Consider the following 12718-nt stretch of genomic DNA (forward strand, 5'->3'; position numbering starts at 1 on the left):
TATAAAATAAACAAGCTACAAGGATATACTGTACAGCACAGGGAATTACAGCCAATATTTCATAATAACTATTGACATACATGGAGTGTAATCTATAAAATCTTTGAATCATTATGTTGTACACCTGAGACTAATAAAATATTGTAAATCAATTATACCTCAATAAAAAAAGAATAAATATGATATGCAAAAACAATAAAGAGAAAGAAATGCAGAAAATGTCCTGGAGACAATTCTTCATCTTGAGGCGTCTCCTTGTCCTTTTCTCCTAAGCTGTTAGACTCACTGTCCCTTGCAGCCACTGGAGTGCTGACAGAGAAAATGACATAGCCTAGCGGGCTAGTGTACAGACTGCCCAGAAACATGGTGGGGTGCTCCTACAGAACTGGGGACAGCAAGGCTTGCTCAGCATTGTAAGTCAGTGTAAAGCTACACTGTTACAACGTTTCTCTTGATTGTACCCTAATAGAATATGGTAATACATTAAGAAAAAAGGGCCCAGCACAGGAGGAAACAGCAGGACTGTCCATCCCAGCACTGCATGTCTGTGTCTGGAGGTGGATAGAAATAATCTAGAGCTATAGCCTAATTCTGCATTAATTCTGCATGAAAGCTGTTAATTCATGCATTAACAGCTATCTTAGTCTATCCAACTACATACAATTGCTATTTCATACTCTGCAAGGGCTATTCTAAACATAGAAACAGACTCCATTCCACTCAAACTTCCAACATCATGTGTCAGTAGATAATCCTGTCACATGGGCCTCCTTCCATTTCCTAGGACGAAGCACACTACACTCACCTACACTGTACCCGTCCATCTTCCACAGAGGTCAGCATTCCACCTGTGCTTGGATCTCAATTCTAACCCTCCCTGCTTTGTCTCAAGGATCTCACACTATTTATCATTCTATGTGTTATAAATCCAACCTTTCCTTCAACCACCAGAAAATGTAAACTCCATGAAGACAGGGCCCTTGTCCATTCTATATACTACTGTATTTTTGATGCCTAGCACATAGCAGGTACTAAAAACTATTTGTTGAAGGTGAGAATAAATAAATGAATAAGAGGTTAGAAACAAATGGTCTGTAAGAAATCTTCCAGTTCTGAAGTTCTGTAATTCTACTTGCAGAAGATAAGGTGCATAATGGTTTTCAGATTTAGGGTTAGAGGCTTTACCAAATTTCAATAATACTTTTCTAAATAAACATAATACAATTTTTCTTTATCCCTTCACTTTACTTCAGATAAATTCACTTCAAATTTTGAGCCTATCTTAAAGATGAAATAAATGAAATAGAAAATGTCAACAAATGATGCTTACTCTTCTTTCCATCCATATCTGCATGGATTTTCCGAGCCAAGAAACCACTTTTGTACACAGCAGCATTTGGGTCGTGAGGAATGTCCAAGAATGGGTTGGTAGTACTCCCAATACGGCTGATGGTCTTTGGATGTGTTCCATTAGCCTTCTCATCAGTACCTTCTGACGGAGACTTTTTTTTCTCTTCATCATCTCTAAAAGGATAAAACAAAGATTGAACACACAGGTTGAGTAACACAATATTCAATGTGAACACTGTGAGTAACACAATATTCAATGAACAGAGTTATTTGGTGTAATAAACTATCATATTTTCTAATGGTCTATCAGTCTTAATAACAACGACCATGATAAGAATAACTGCGGTTCACTAAACATCTCCTGTGTGCCAGGTATTTATGACCATGACAGTCTTGTAAGACTGATATTAGTATCCTATACCACAGGTAAGGAAAGAGACTCAAAGTTTAAATAAATTTGCCAAAGCACAGACCTAGGAATTAAAGGAAGAAATAGTGAGGATATGACTGCAAAACTCTAAAGCCTCTGGTCTTTACACCTACTATAGAGCCTTCATGTTTGTCTTCTTTCAAACAAGTACAAGTTCTTTGGCAGAGATCATGATTTTGATTTTGATTTCTGCATGGCCTAGAATAGTACCAAGCATACAGAATACGACAAGTACAGATTAAGTCCAGTAAACAATATTGGACTATATCTGCCAAATAACCAGGTAATCTCTAATATCAAAACCTCAGGTAAAGCTACCAATGGGTTAGGATGGGGGTGCCATCCACAGTGCTTTGGCATCTTACAGCTTTCCAATCGCCATTAAAGTTTGGCGCACCCTATCACTGACCGAGAAAACCCCTAATTGCCCAGCCCCCCTTTTGAATCCCCATTCCTTCAAGCAGGGAAAGTTGAACGCTGAGGTTATAATGTACATGAAGTATGAAGGAGGTGGTCACATTCAGCTAATAAAGAGACGGGAAGATTAGAAGAAAGCTAATAAGCTCTGATATACTGCTGGAAAACACATAACCAGAATAAGAGCATTTGTCTTAGTTCTCTGGTTTTAATGTCCTGAATCATCTCTGGTTTCATTGTTTATTAAGCTTTGAATACTGAATCTTTTTATAAAACTTCAACCAAAATAACCACCACCAAAATATATTTAAAATAAACCACAAAGCTTAACAATCATCAAAAGTGTTTATTTGGGGGCTTTCCTGGTGGTGCAGTGGTTGAGAGTCTGTCTGCTGATGCAGGGGACGTGGGTTCGTGCCCCGGTCCGGGAAGATCCCACATGCCATGGAGAGGCTGGGCCCGTGAGCCATGGCCGCTGAGCCTGCGTGTCCGGAGCCTGGGCTCCGCAACGGGAGAGGCCACAACAGTGAGAGGCCCGCGTACCACAAAAAAAAAAAAAAAAAAAAAAAAACTGTTTATTTGGTTATCAGAGTAAAACAGACATTTCTCCCCATTGGTATTTTATAAATAATTGTGAGATATATGAAAATAACACTGAACTCAGGCAACTATACCTTATTTTTAATTTTATTTTTAGATAATTTTGGATTTGCAAAGATAGTACAGAGTCCCCTTATGCTCATCATCCAGTTTCCCCAATGTAAACAACTTTTATTTTCTTTTGGCCATGTTACGTGGCATGTGGGATCTTAGTTCCGATCAAACCCGGGCCCCCTGCAGTGGAAGTGCAGAGTACTAACCACTGGACTGCCAGGAAATTACCCCCAATGTTAACACCTTATAGAACCATAATAAAAGTGTCAAAATTAAGAAATTAACAATACAATACTAAGAAGTAAACTTCAGACTTTATTCAGATTTCACCCATTTTTTTCACTAATGTTTTTTTCTTTTCCAGAATCCTATCCATGACCTCACAGTGCACTTGGCTGTCATGGCTCTTTAGTCGCCTCCAGACAGTGACAACTTTTAAGCCTTTACTTGTCCTTCATGAGCTAGAAAGTACTAGCCAGTGATTCTGTAGGTTTGTTTGATGTCTTCTCATCATTAGATTGAGGTTATACATTCTCGGGAAGGATACCATGGGTGATACACCCTCTCAGTACACCAGATCAGGAGGTATGTGTTTTATTATTAGTGAGATGCACCTGGATCACTTGGTTAAGGTGGTTTCTGTCAAGTTTCTATACTGTAAAGTTACTATTTTCCTTTGCAAATGATTTGGGGGAGATATTTTCTGACTATGAAAATATGCTGTTTCTCTTTAAACTTCTGACCACTAATTTTAGCATTCATCTGTGTATTCTGACTAAGACAATTATACTGTAGTGATCTAATGGTGATTTTTTTAAATTTCCCTAATTTCTTCTACATTATTCATTGGAATTCTTCTGTAAGTATGGACACATGGATATTTATTATTTGGATTGTAATCAAACACTACCATTATTTAATTTGTTGTTCAAATTTTTCCAGCTTTGGTCACTGGGAGTCCTATCAAGTAGGCTTCTGTGTCCTTTCATCATGCCTCATCCTTTTTCCTTTTTGTTTTGTAAGTATTTCCTTTCTTTCAGGTACCACAAGATGCTACCTCCAAGCTCATCTTGTATTTTCCTTGTCTCAGCCCCGGAAGCAACAACTCTACAAGGAGTCCCAGTTCTATTTATTGGAGAATGGTATTTAGAAACCAAATCCAGGTGCTAGGTGTGCTCACTGCCTCTAGGCCCTCTCAACAGACACACCTAGGGAAATACATAGATATTGCATATATATATATATATATATATATATATATATATATATATATGTATGTATGATCCAGCTATCCTCCCTCCCTTCCCATGAGCTCATACTGTTATCTCCAACCCAAGCCAGCAAGACAAAATTCATCCCAGCCTTTGCCTTTTGCTTATTTGTACTTCTTCAACAGTGAGAAACCTGGCTTTCTTACCTACAATATATTTATTTATTTATATGTTCAACCCGAGTAAACAACGGGTTGTTTGTTATATATAACAACGGTTATGCAATTCATTTGGAAAACAAATTAATTTCACATAGTCTGAAATATATCTTGCATTCCCCATACTGTGGCTGATATTTAAGAAATGTACATACACAAAATGTACTCCTTGAGATGTACAATTCTATGGGAATACATAATGCATCATGTATCTACCATCACAATATCAAACAGAACAGTTCTGTCACCCCCAAATTCCTTCTGCTGCCTTCTTTTAGTCAATTCCTCTCCCTGACCAATTCCTGGAAACTACCTATCTCCCTTCCTTCCCAATAGTTTTGCCATTCTCAAAATGTCACATAAATGGTTTATTTTACTTGGCAAAACATATTTACGATTCATCCATATTGTTGTGAGAATCAATAGTTTGTTCACTTTCATTGCTGAGTACTATTTTATTTTATGGACATACTAGTTTATTTATGCATTTACTTTCCCCTACCCCACACCTCCAGCTTTACTGAGGTAAAACTGATTTATTTATTGTAAGGTATTATAAGTGTACAACCTGATGATTTGATATACACATACATCATGAAAGGTTCCCCAACATTGAGTTAACAAATCCAACACCTCACATATTTATTTATATATTTATTTTTGGTAAGAAATTTAGGTTTTTCTCTCTTAGTAAATTCCAGTTATACAATGCACTGCTATCAACTGTAGTCACCATGTTTTATATTATTTCTTCAGACCTTATTAGTCTTGCAGCTGCAAGTTTGTACCCTCTGAACAAACTCTCCCTATTTCCCCCACACCATATGCCCTGGCAACCACTTTTCTACTGTTTCAGTAAGTTAGACTTTTTTAAAAAAAATCCACATATAAGTGATTCTATATGGTATTTATCTTTATCTGATTTATTTCACTTAGCATAATGCCCTCCAGGTTCATCCATGTTATCAAAAATGACAGGATTTCTTTCTTATTTTAGGGCTGCATAGTATACCAGTGTGTGTGTGTGTGTGTGCGTGTGTGTGTGTGTGTGTGTGTGTGTGTGTGTGTGTGTGTATATCTTCTTTATCCATTCATCCACAGATGGACTTTAGGCTGTTTCCATATTTGGCTATTGCAAATGATGCTGCTCTGAACATAGGAGTACAGATATCTCTGAAATAATTATTTCTTTTCTTTGGCTATATATTCAAAAGTAGGATTGCTGGAACATATGGTAGCTCTATTTTTAAGTTTTTGAGGAACATCCATAATGTTTTGCATAGCGGCTGTACCACTCTACATTTCCACCAACAGTGCACCAGGGTTCCCTTTTCTTCACATCCTTGCCAGCATTTGTAACCTCTTGTCTCTTTGATAATAGACATCCTAACAGGTATGAGGTGATATCTCAGGTGGTTTTGATTTGCATTTCCATGATTTGTGATGTTGACCACCTTTTCATATACCTGTTGACCTCTTTTATGTCTCTTTAGAAAAAAATGTCTACTTAGGTCCTTTCCAAATTTTTAAACTGAGTTATTTGATTTTATGCTAATGAACTGTGGGAATTCACTGTATATTTTGGATATCAACCCCCTGTCAGATATAGGATTTGCAAAAATTTTCTCTTACTCCATAGTTGCCTTTTCATTTTGTTGACGGTTTCCTTTTCTGTGCAGAGCTTTTTAGTTTAACTTAGACCCACTTTTGCTTTTGTTGCCGAATCAAAAAAATCACTGTCAAGACCAATGTCAAGAAGTTTCCTCCCTATGTTTTCTTCTAGTTTTATAGTTTCAGGTCTTATGTTCAAGGCTTTAATACATTTTGAGTTGATTTTTGTGTTTGGTGTAAGATGAGGTCCACTTTTGTTCTTTCGCATGTAGATTATCAATTTTCCTAACACCATTTAGGGAAGGGACAATTCTTTCTCTTGTACATTCTTAGCTGCCTTGTGTGAGTTAATTTCTGGGCTATTGGGTTCCACTGACTTATGTGTCTGTTTTTATGTCAATACCATACTGTTTTGTTTATATTATTGTTTGAAAGGAATTGTGATGCATCCAGCTTTGTTCTTCTTTCTCAAGACTGCTTTGGCTATTTGAGGTCTTTTGTGGTTCTATGCAAATTTTAGCATTGTTCTATTCCTGTGAAAAATGCCATTGGAATTTTGATAAGGATTGCACTGAATCTTTAGATTGCTTTGAGTATTATGAACATTTAACAATACTAATTATTCAAATCCATTAGCACAGAATGTTTTCCATTTGTGTTCTCTTCAATTTCTTAATCAATGTTTATAGATTACAGTGTATAGACCTTTAAAATGTCTTATAGATTTCAGTGTATAGACCTTTAACCTCCTTGGTCAAATTTATTCCTAAGTATTTTGTTGTTTTTGATGTTATTGTAAAAATGATTGTTTTCTTAATTTCTATTTCTGACAGTTCATTGTTGGTATACGGAAATGTAACTGATTTTTGTATATTGATTTTATATTGTGCACTTCATTTATTAATAGTTTTTTGGTGGACTATTTAGGGTTTCCTACATATAGTATCATTTCACCTGCAAATAAAGACAATTTTACTTCTTCCTTTTCAATTTAGATGCCTTTTATTTTTCTTGCCTAATTGCCACGTCATCCTTATACTGTTCTTGATTTTAGAGGAAATGCTTTTCAAGGTTGAGTATATGATGTTTGCTGTGGGCTTGTCACATATGGCCTTTATTAATGTTAAGGTACATTTCCTCTATACTCAATTTTTTGAGAGTCTTTATTACAAATGGATGTTGAATTTTGTCAAATGCTTTTTCTGCATCTGTTGTGATTATATTTTTATCCTTCATTTTCTTAATGTGGTGTACCACATTTATAGATTTACAGATGTTGAACCACCCCTGCATCCCTGGAATAAATCACACTTGATCTTGATGTATGATGCTTTTAATGTGCTGTTGGACTCTGTTTGCTAGTATGTTGTTGAGGACTGTTTGCATCTATGTTCATCAGTGTTACTGGCCTGTGATATTCCTTCCTTGAAGCATACTTGTCTAGCGTTGGCATCGGGGTGATGGTGGCCTCGTAGAATGAGTTTGGCAGAATCACTCCTTTTCATTGTATGGATAGTTTAAGGATTGGCATTCATTCTTCTTTGAATGTTTGCTAGAATTCATCAATGAAGCCATCTGGTCTTGGACTTTTATTTTTTGTTTTGTTTATTTAATCAGTAATCAAATACCTGTCCAAGTAGTTACTAGTAATTGGTCTCATCAGTTTTCCGGTTTTTTTTTTTTTTTTCATGATTCACTCCTGGTAGGTTGTATGTTTCTAGGAATTTATCCTTTTCTTCTACTTTGTCCAATTTGTTGTCATATAACAGTCTCTTATGATCCTTTGTATTTCTGTGGAATAAGTTAAATGTCTCCCATTTCATTTCTAATTTATCTGAGTCCTCTTTATTTGAGTCTCTATACTGGTTTATTTAAAACGTTCTGCTGAGTTTTGGGGATGAAATTATTTTTCTCTATATAAACATCAGGCAAAAGAAGTACAGTTACAGTGTCTAACATGGTAGCCACTGGCTACATATGGCTACTGAGAACTTAAAATGTGGGTAGTCCAAATTGAGATGTACAATAAATTTAAAAAATATACACCATATTTCAAAAGACAGTACAAAAAAGGAAAATACTCCAATAATTTTTCTACCAAATACATATTGAAATGATAATATTCTGGATACACTGGGATAAGTTAAAAGTACTTTATAAAATTAATTTTACTGTTTTTAAACTTTGATGATGTAGCAACTAAACATTTTTAAATTACATATGTGGCATGCATCACATTTCTTTTAGAAAGGCTGTTGTTAGAGGGGCTTGTATATTCTAAGACATATTAAAACCAAAGACAAAAATAGATGAAGAATAATTGAAGAAATGTTCAACAAAGTACAGCTCACTAAAACCCTGACAATAAGTGAGGGCTGAAAATATTCAATCCTGAGAAACAAGTATTCTTCAAATTACAAAGGTTAATGAAATGACCATGTCACCTTACACTTAAATTCACTTTATTTTTTATTGTGTCATTAAGTAGAATAGTGTAGGACCTCCCTGGTGGTGCAGTGGTTGGGAGTCCGCCTGCCGATGCAGGGGACACGGGTTCGTGCCCCGGTCAGGGAGGATCCCACATGCCGCGGAGCGGCTGGGCCCATGAGCCATGGCTGCTGGGCCTGTGTGTCCAGAGGCTGTGCTCCGCAGTGGGAGAGGCCACAGCAGTGAGAGGCCCGCGTACCACAAAAAAAAAAAAAAAAGAATAGTATATTCTACTGAGATTCCAGACATCTTAACATCTTACAACCTACAAAATTCCCCAAAACATTCTTTAATCTGTCCACTGTGTAATCATGTATGAGTCACTGGGTGGTCAAAGTCCACAGCTTAAGATGCAGTCTATTTGGAGAACAAAAGCTCTGGTGCTATCAGAAGATAATCTTTCTATTTCTCTGTTCTTTCTAAAGATCAACTGTAAATCACAAATTTCCTATATCCTATGTTACTTATGACAGGTGTGCTTTTATTTCTAAACGAAAAAGATAGATAAGGAACCATGCAAGTCCACTGGAGTCTTATATTTCACTGGAATTCCACAAAGAACAGAAAACAATTGCTTTTTTTTTTGAATTTTATTTTATTTTATACAGCAGGTTCTTATTACTTATCTATTTTATACATATTAGTGTATATATGTCAATCCCAATCTCCCAATTCATCCCCCCACCCAGTTTCCCCCCTTGGTGTCCATACGTTTGTTCTCTACATCTGTATCTCTATTTCCACCTTGCAAACCAGTCTGTGCCATTTTTTCAGATTCCATGTATATATGTTAATATACGATATTTGTTTGTCACTTTCTGACTTACTTCACCCGTATGACAGGCTCTAGGTCCATCCAGGTCTCTACAAATGACCCAATTTTGTTCTTTCTTATGGCTGAGTAATATTTCATTGTATATATGTACCATGTCTTCTTTATCCATTCATCTGTCTATGGGCATTTAGGTTGCTTCCATGACCTGGCTATTGTAAATAGTGCTTCAATGAACACTGTGGTACATGTCTCCTTTTGAATTATGGTTTTCTCAGGGTATATGCCTAGTAGTGGGATTGTTGGGTCATATGGTAGTACTATGTTTAGTTTTTTAAGGAATCTCCATACTGTTTTCCATAGTGGTTGTATCAATTTACATTCCCACCAACAGTGCAACAGGGTTCTCTTTTCTCCACACCCTCTCCAGCATTTGTTGTTTGTAGATTTTCTGATGATGCCCATTCTAAAAGGCGTGAGGTGATAACTCATTGTAGTTTTGAATTGCATTTCTTTAATAATTAGTGATGTTGAGCAGCTTTTCATGTGCCTCTTGGCCATCTGTATGTCTTTTTTAGAGAAATGTCTGTTTAGGTCTTCTGCCCATCTTCTAATTGGGTTGTTTGTTTTTTTAATGTTGAGCTGCATAAGCTATTTACATATTTTGGAGATTACCCGTTTTCCATTGATTTGTTTGCAAATATTTTCTGAGCATTGTTCTTTCATCTTGTTTATAGTTTCCTTTGCTGTGCAGAAGCTTTGAGTTTCATTAGGTCCCATTTATTTTTGTTTTTATTTCAACTACTCTAGGAGGTGAGTCAAAAAAGGTCTTGCTGTGATATGTGTCAGAGCGTTCTTCCTATGTTTTCCTCTAAGAGTTTTAGAGTGCATGGCTTTACATTTCGGTCTTTAATCCATTTGGAGAATATTTTTGTGTATGGTGTTAAGGAGTGTTCTAATTTCATTCTTTTACATGTAGCTGTCCAGTTTTCCCAGCACCAGTTATTGAAGACGCTGTCTTTTCTTGACTATATATCCTTGCCTCCTTTGTCATAGATCAGTTGACCATAGGTGTGTGGGTTTATCTCTGGGCCTTCTATCCTGTTCCATTGATCTATATTTCTGTTTTTGTGCCAGTACCATATTGTCTTGATTACTATAGCTTGGTAGTATAGTATGAAATCAGGGAGTCTGCTTCCGCCACCTCTGTGTTTTCCCTCAAGATTGCTTTCACTATTTGGGGTCTTTTTTGTCTCCATTCAAATTTTAAGATTTCTTGTGCTAGTTCTGTACAAAATGCAATAGGTAATTTGATAGGGATTGCACTGAATCTGTAGACTGCTTTGGATAGTATAGTCATTTTCACAATATTGATTCTTCCATTCCAAGAACATGGTATATATATCTCCATCCGTTCGTGTCATCTTTGATTTCTTTCATCAGTGTCTTATAGTTTTCTGTATACAGGTCTTTTGTCTCCTTAGGTAGTTTTATTCCTAGGTATTTTATTCTTTATGTTGCAATGGTAAATGGGAGTGTTTCCTTAATTTCTCTTTCTGATTTTTCACCATTAGTGTATAGGAATGCAAGAGATTTCTGTGCATTAATTTTGTATCCTACAACTTTACAAAATTCATTGATTAGCTCTAGTATCTTTCTGGTGGCATCGTTAGGATTCTCTATGTACAGTACCATGTCATCTGCAAACAGTGACAGTTTTCCTTCTTCTTTTCCAATTTGTATTCATTTTATTTCTTTTTCTTCTCTGATTGCTGTGGCTAGTACTTCCAAAACTATGTTGAATAATAGTGGCAAGAGTGGACATCCTTGCCTTGTTCCTGATCTTAGAGGAAATGCTTTCAGTTTTTCACCATTGAGAATGATGTTTGCTGTGGGTTTGTCATATATGGCCTTTATTATGTTGAGGTAGGTGCCCTCTATGCCCACTTCTGGAGAGTTTTTATCATACATGGGTGTTGAATTTTGTCAAAAGCTTTTTCGGCATCTATTGAAATGATCATATGCTTTTTATTGTTTAATTTGTTAAGATGGTGTATCACATTGATTGATTTGTGTATATTGAAGAATCCTTATCCTTGGGATAAATCCCACTTGATCATGGTGTATCATCCTTTTAATGTCGTGATGAATTCTGTTTGCTAGTATTTTTTTGAGGATTTTTGCATCTATATTCATCAATGATATTGATCTGTTATTTTCCTTCTTTGTAGTCTGGTTTTGGTTTCAGGGTGATGGTGGCCACACAGAATGAGTTTGGGAGTGTTCCTTCCACTGCAATTTTTTGGAACAGTTTGAGAAAGATGGGTGTTAGCTCTTCTATAAATGTTTGATAGAATTCACCTGTGAACCTATCTGTTTCTGGACTTCTGCTTGTTGGAAGATTTTTAATCACAGTTTCAATGTCATTACTTCTGTTTGGTCTGTTCATATTTTCTACTTCTTCCTGGTTCAGTCTTGGAAGGTTATACGTTTCTAAGAATTTGTCCATTTCTTCCAGGTTGTCCATTTTTTTGGCATATAGTTGCTTGTAGTAGTCTCTTATGATCCTTTGTATTTCTTCACTGTCAGTTGTAACTTCTCCTTTTTCATTTCTAACTCTGTTGATTGGAGTCTTCTCTCTTTTTACCTTGATGAATCTGGGTAAAGGTTTATCAACTTTGTTTATCTGCTAAAAGAACCGGCTTTTAGTTTTATTCATCTTTGCTATTGTTTTCTACATTTGAACTTCATTTGTTTTGTAACATATTTATTGGAGTATAATTCCCTTACAATGGTGTGTTAGTTTCTGCTTTATAACAAAATGAATCAGCTATACATATGTCCCACTATCTCCTCCCTCTTGCACCTCCCTCTCACCCTTCCTATCCCACCCATCCAGGTGGTCACAAAGCACCAAGCTGATCTCCCTGTGCTATGTGGCTGCTTCCCACTAGCTATCTATTTCACCTTTGGTAGGGTACATATGTCCATGTCACTCTCTCACTTCTTCCCTGCTTACCCTTCCCACTCCCCATGTCCTAAAGTTCATTCTCTACATTTGCGTGTTTATTCCTGTCCTGCCACTAGGTTCTTCAGAACAATTTTTTTAAGATTCCATATATATGTGTTAGCATACAGTATTTGTTTTTCTCTTACTGAGTTACTTCATTCTGTATGACAGAGTCTAGGTCCAGTACCTCACTACAAATAATTAATATCATTTTTTTTATGACTATTATTCCATTGTGTATATATGCCACATCCTATTGATCCATTCATCTGCCAATGGACACTTAGACTGCTTCCAGGTCCAGGCTACTGTAAATACAACTGCAATGAACATTGTGCTACATGACTCTTTTTTTTTTTTTTTTTTTTGCGGTACGCGGGCCTCTCACTGTTGTGGTCTCTCCCATTGCGGACCACAGGCTCTGCACGCACAGGCTCAGTGGCCATGGCTCACGGGCCCAGCTGCTCCGAGGCATGTGGGATCTTCCCAGACCAGGGCACGAACCGTGTCCCCTGCATCAGCAGGCAGACTCTCAACCACTGCGCCACCAGGGAAGCC

At 36.6% G+C, this 12718-nt stretch overlaps 1 protein-coding gene across 8 annotated transcripts in view; it reads right to left on the reverse strand.

Annotated features, from left to right (window-relative positions):
• PSD3 (pleckstrin and Sec7 domain containing 3) overlaps positions 1-12718 on the reverse strand; it is a 570605-nt gene that overhangs the window by 109184 nt on the left and 448703 nt on the right. For all 8 annotated transcript variants that reach the window (XM_060001190.1, XM_060001192.1, XM_060001191.1 and 5 more), the window contains one exon: positions 1331-1524. In XM_060001190.1, the coding sequence (XP_059857173.1) occupies positions 1331-1524 (194 nt within the window). The remainder of the gene's footprint in view (positions 1-1330; positions 1525-12718) is intronic.

The sequence above is a fragment of the Delphinus delphis genome, chromosome 21 (genome assembly GCF_949987515.2).
Source record: "Delphinus delphis chromosome 21, mDelDel1.2, whole genome shotgun sequence".
In the NCBI taxonomy this organism is placed as follows: domain Eukaryota; kingdom Metazoa; phylum Chordata; class Mammalia; order Artiodactyla; family Delphinidae; genus Delphinus; species Delphinus delphis.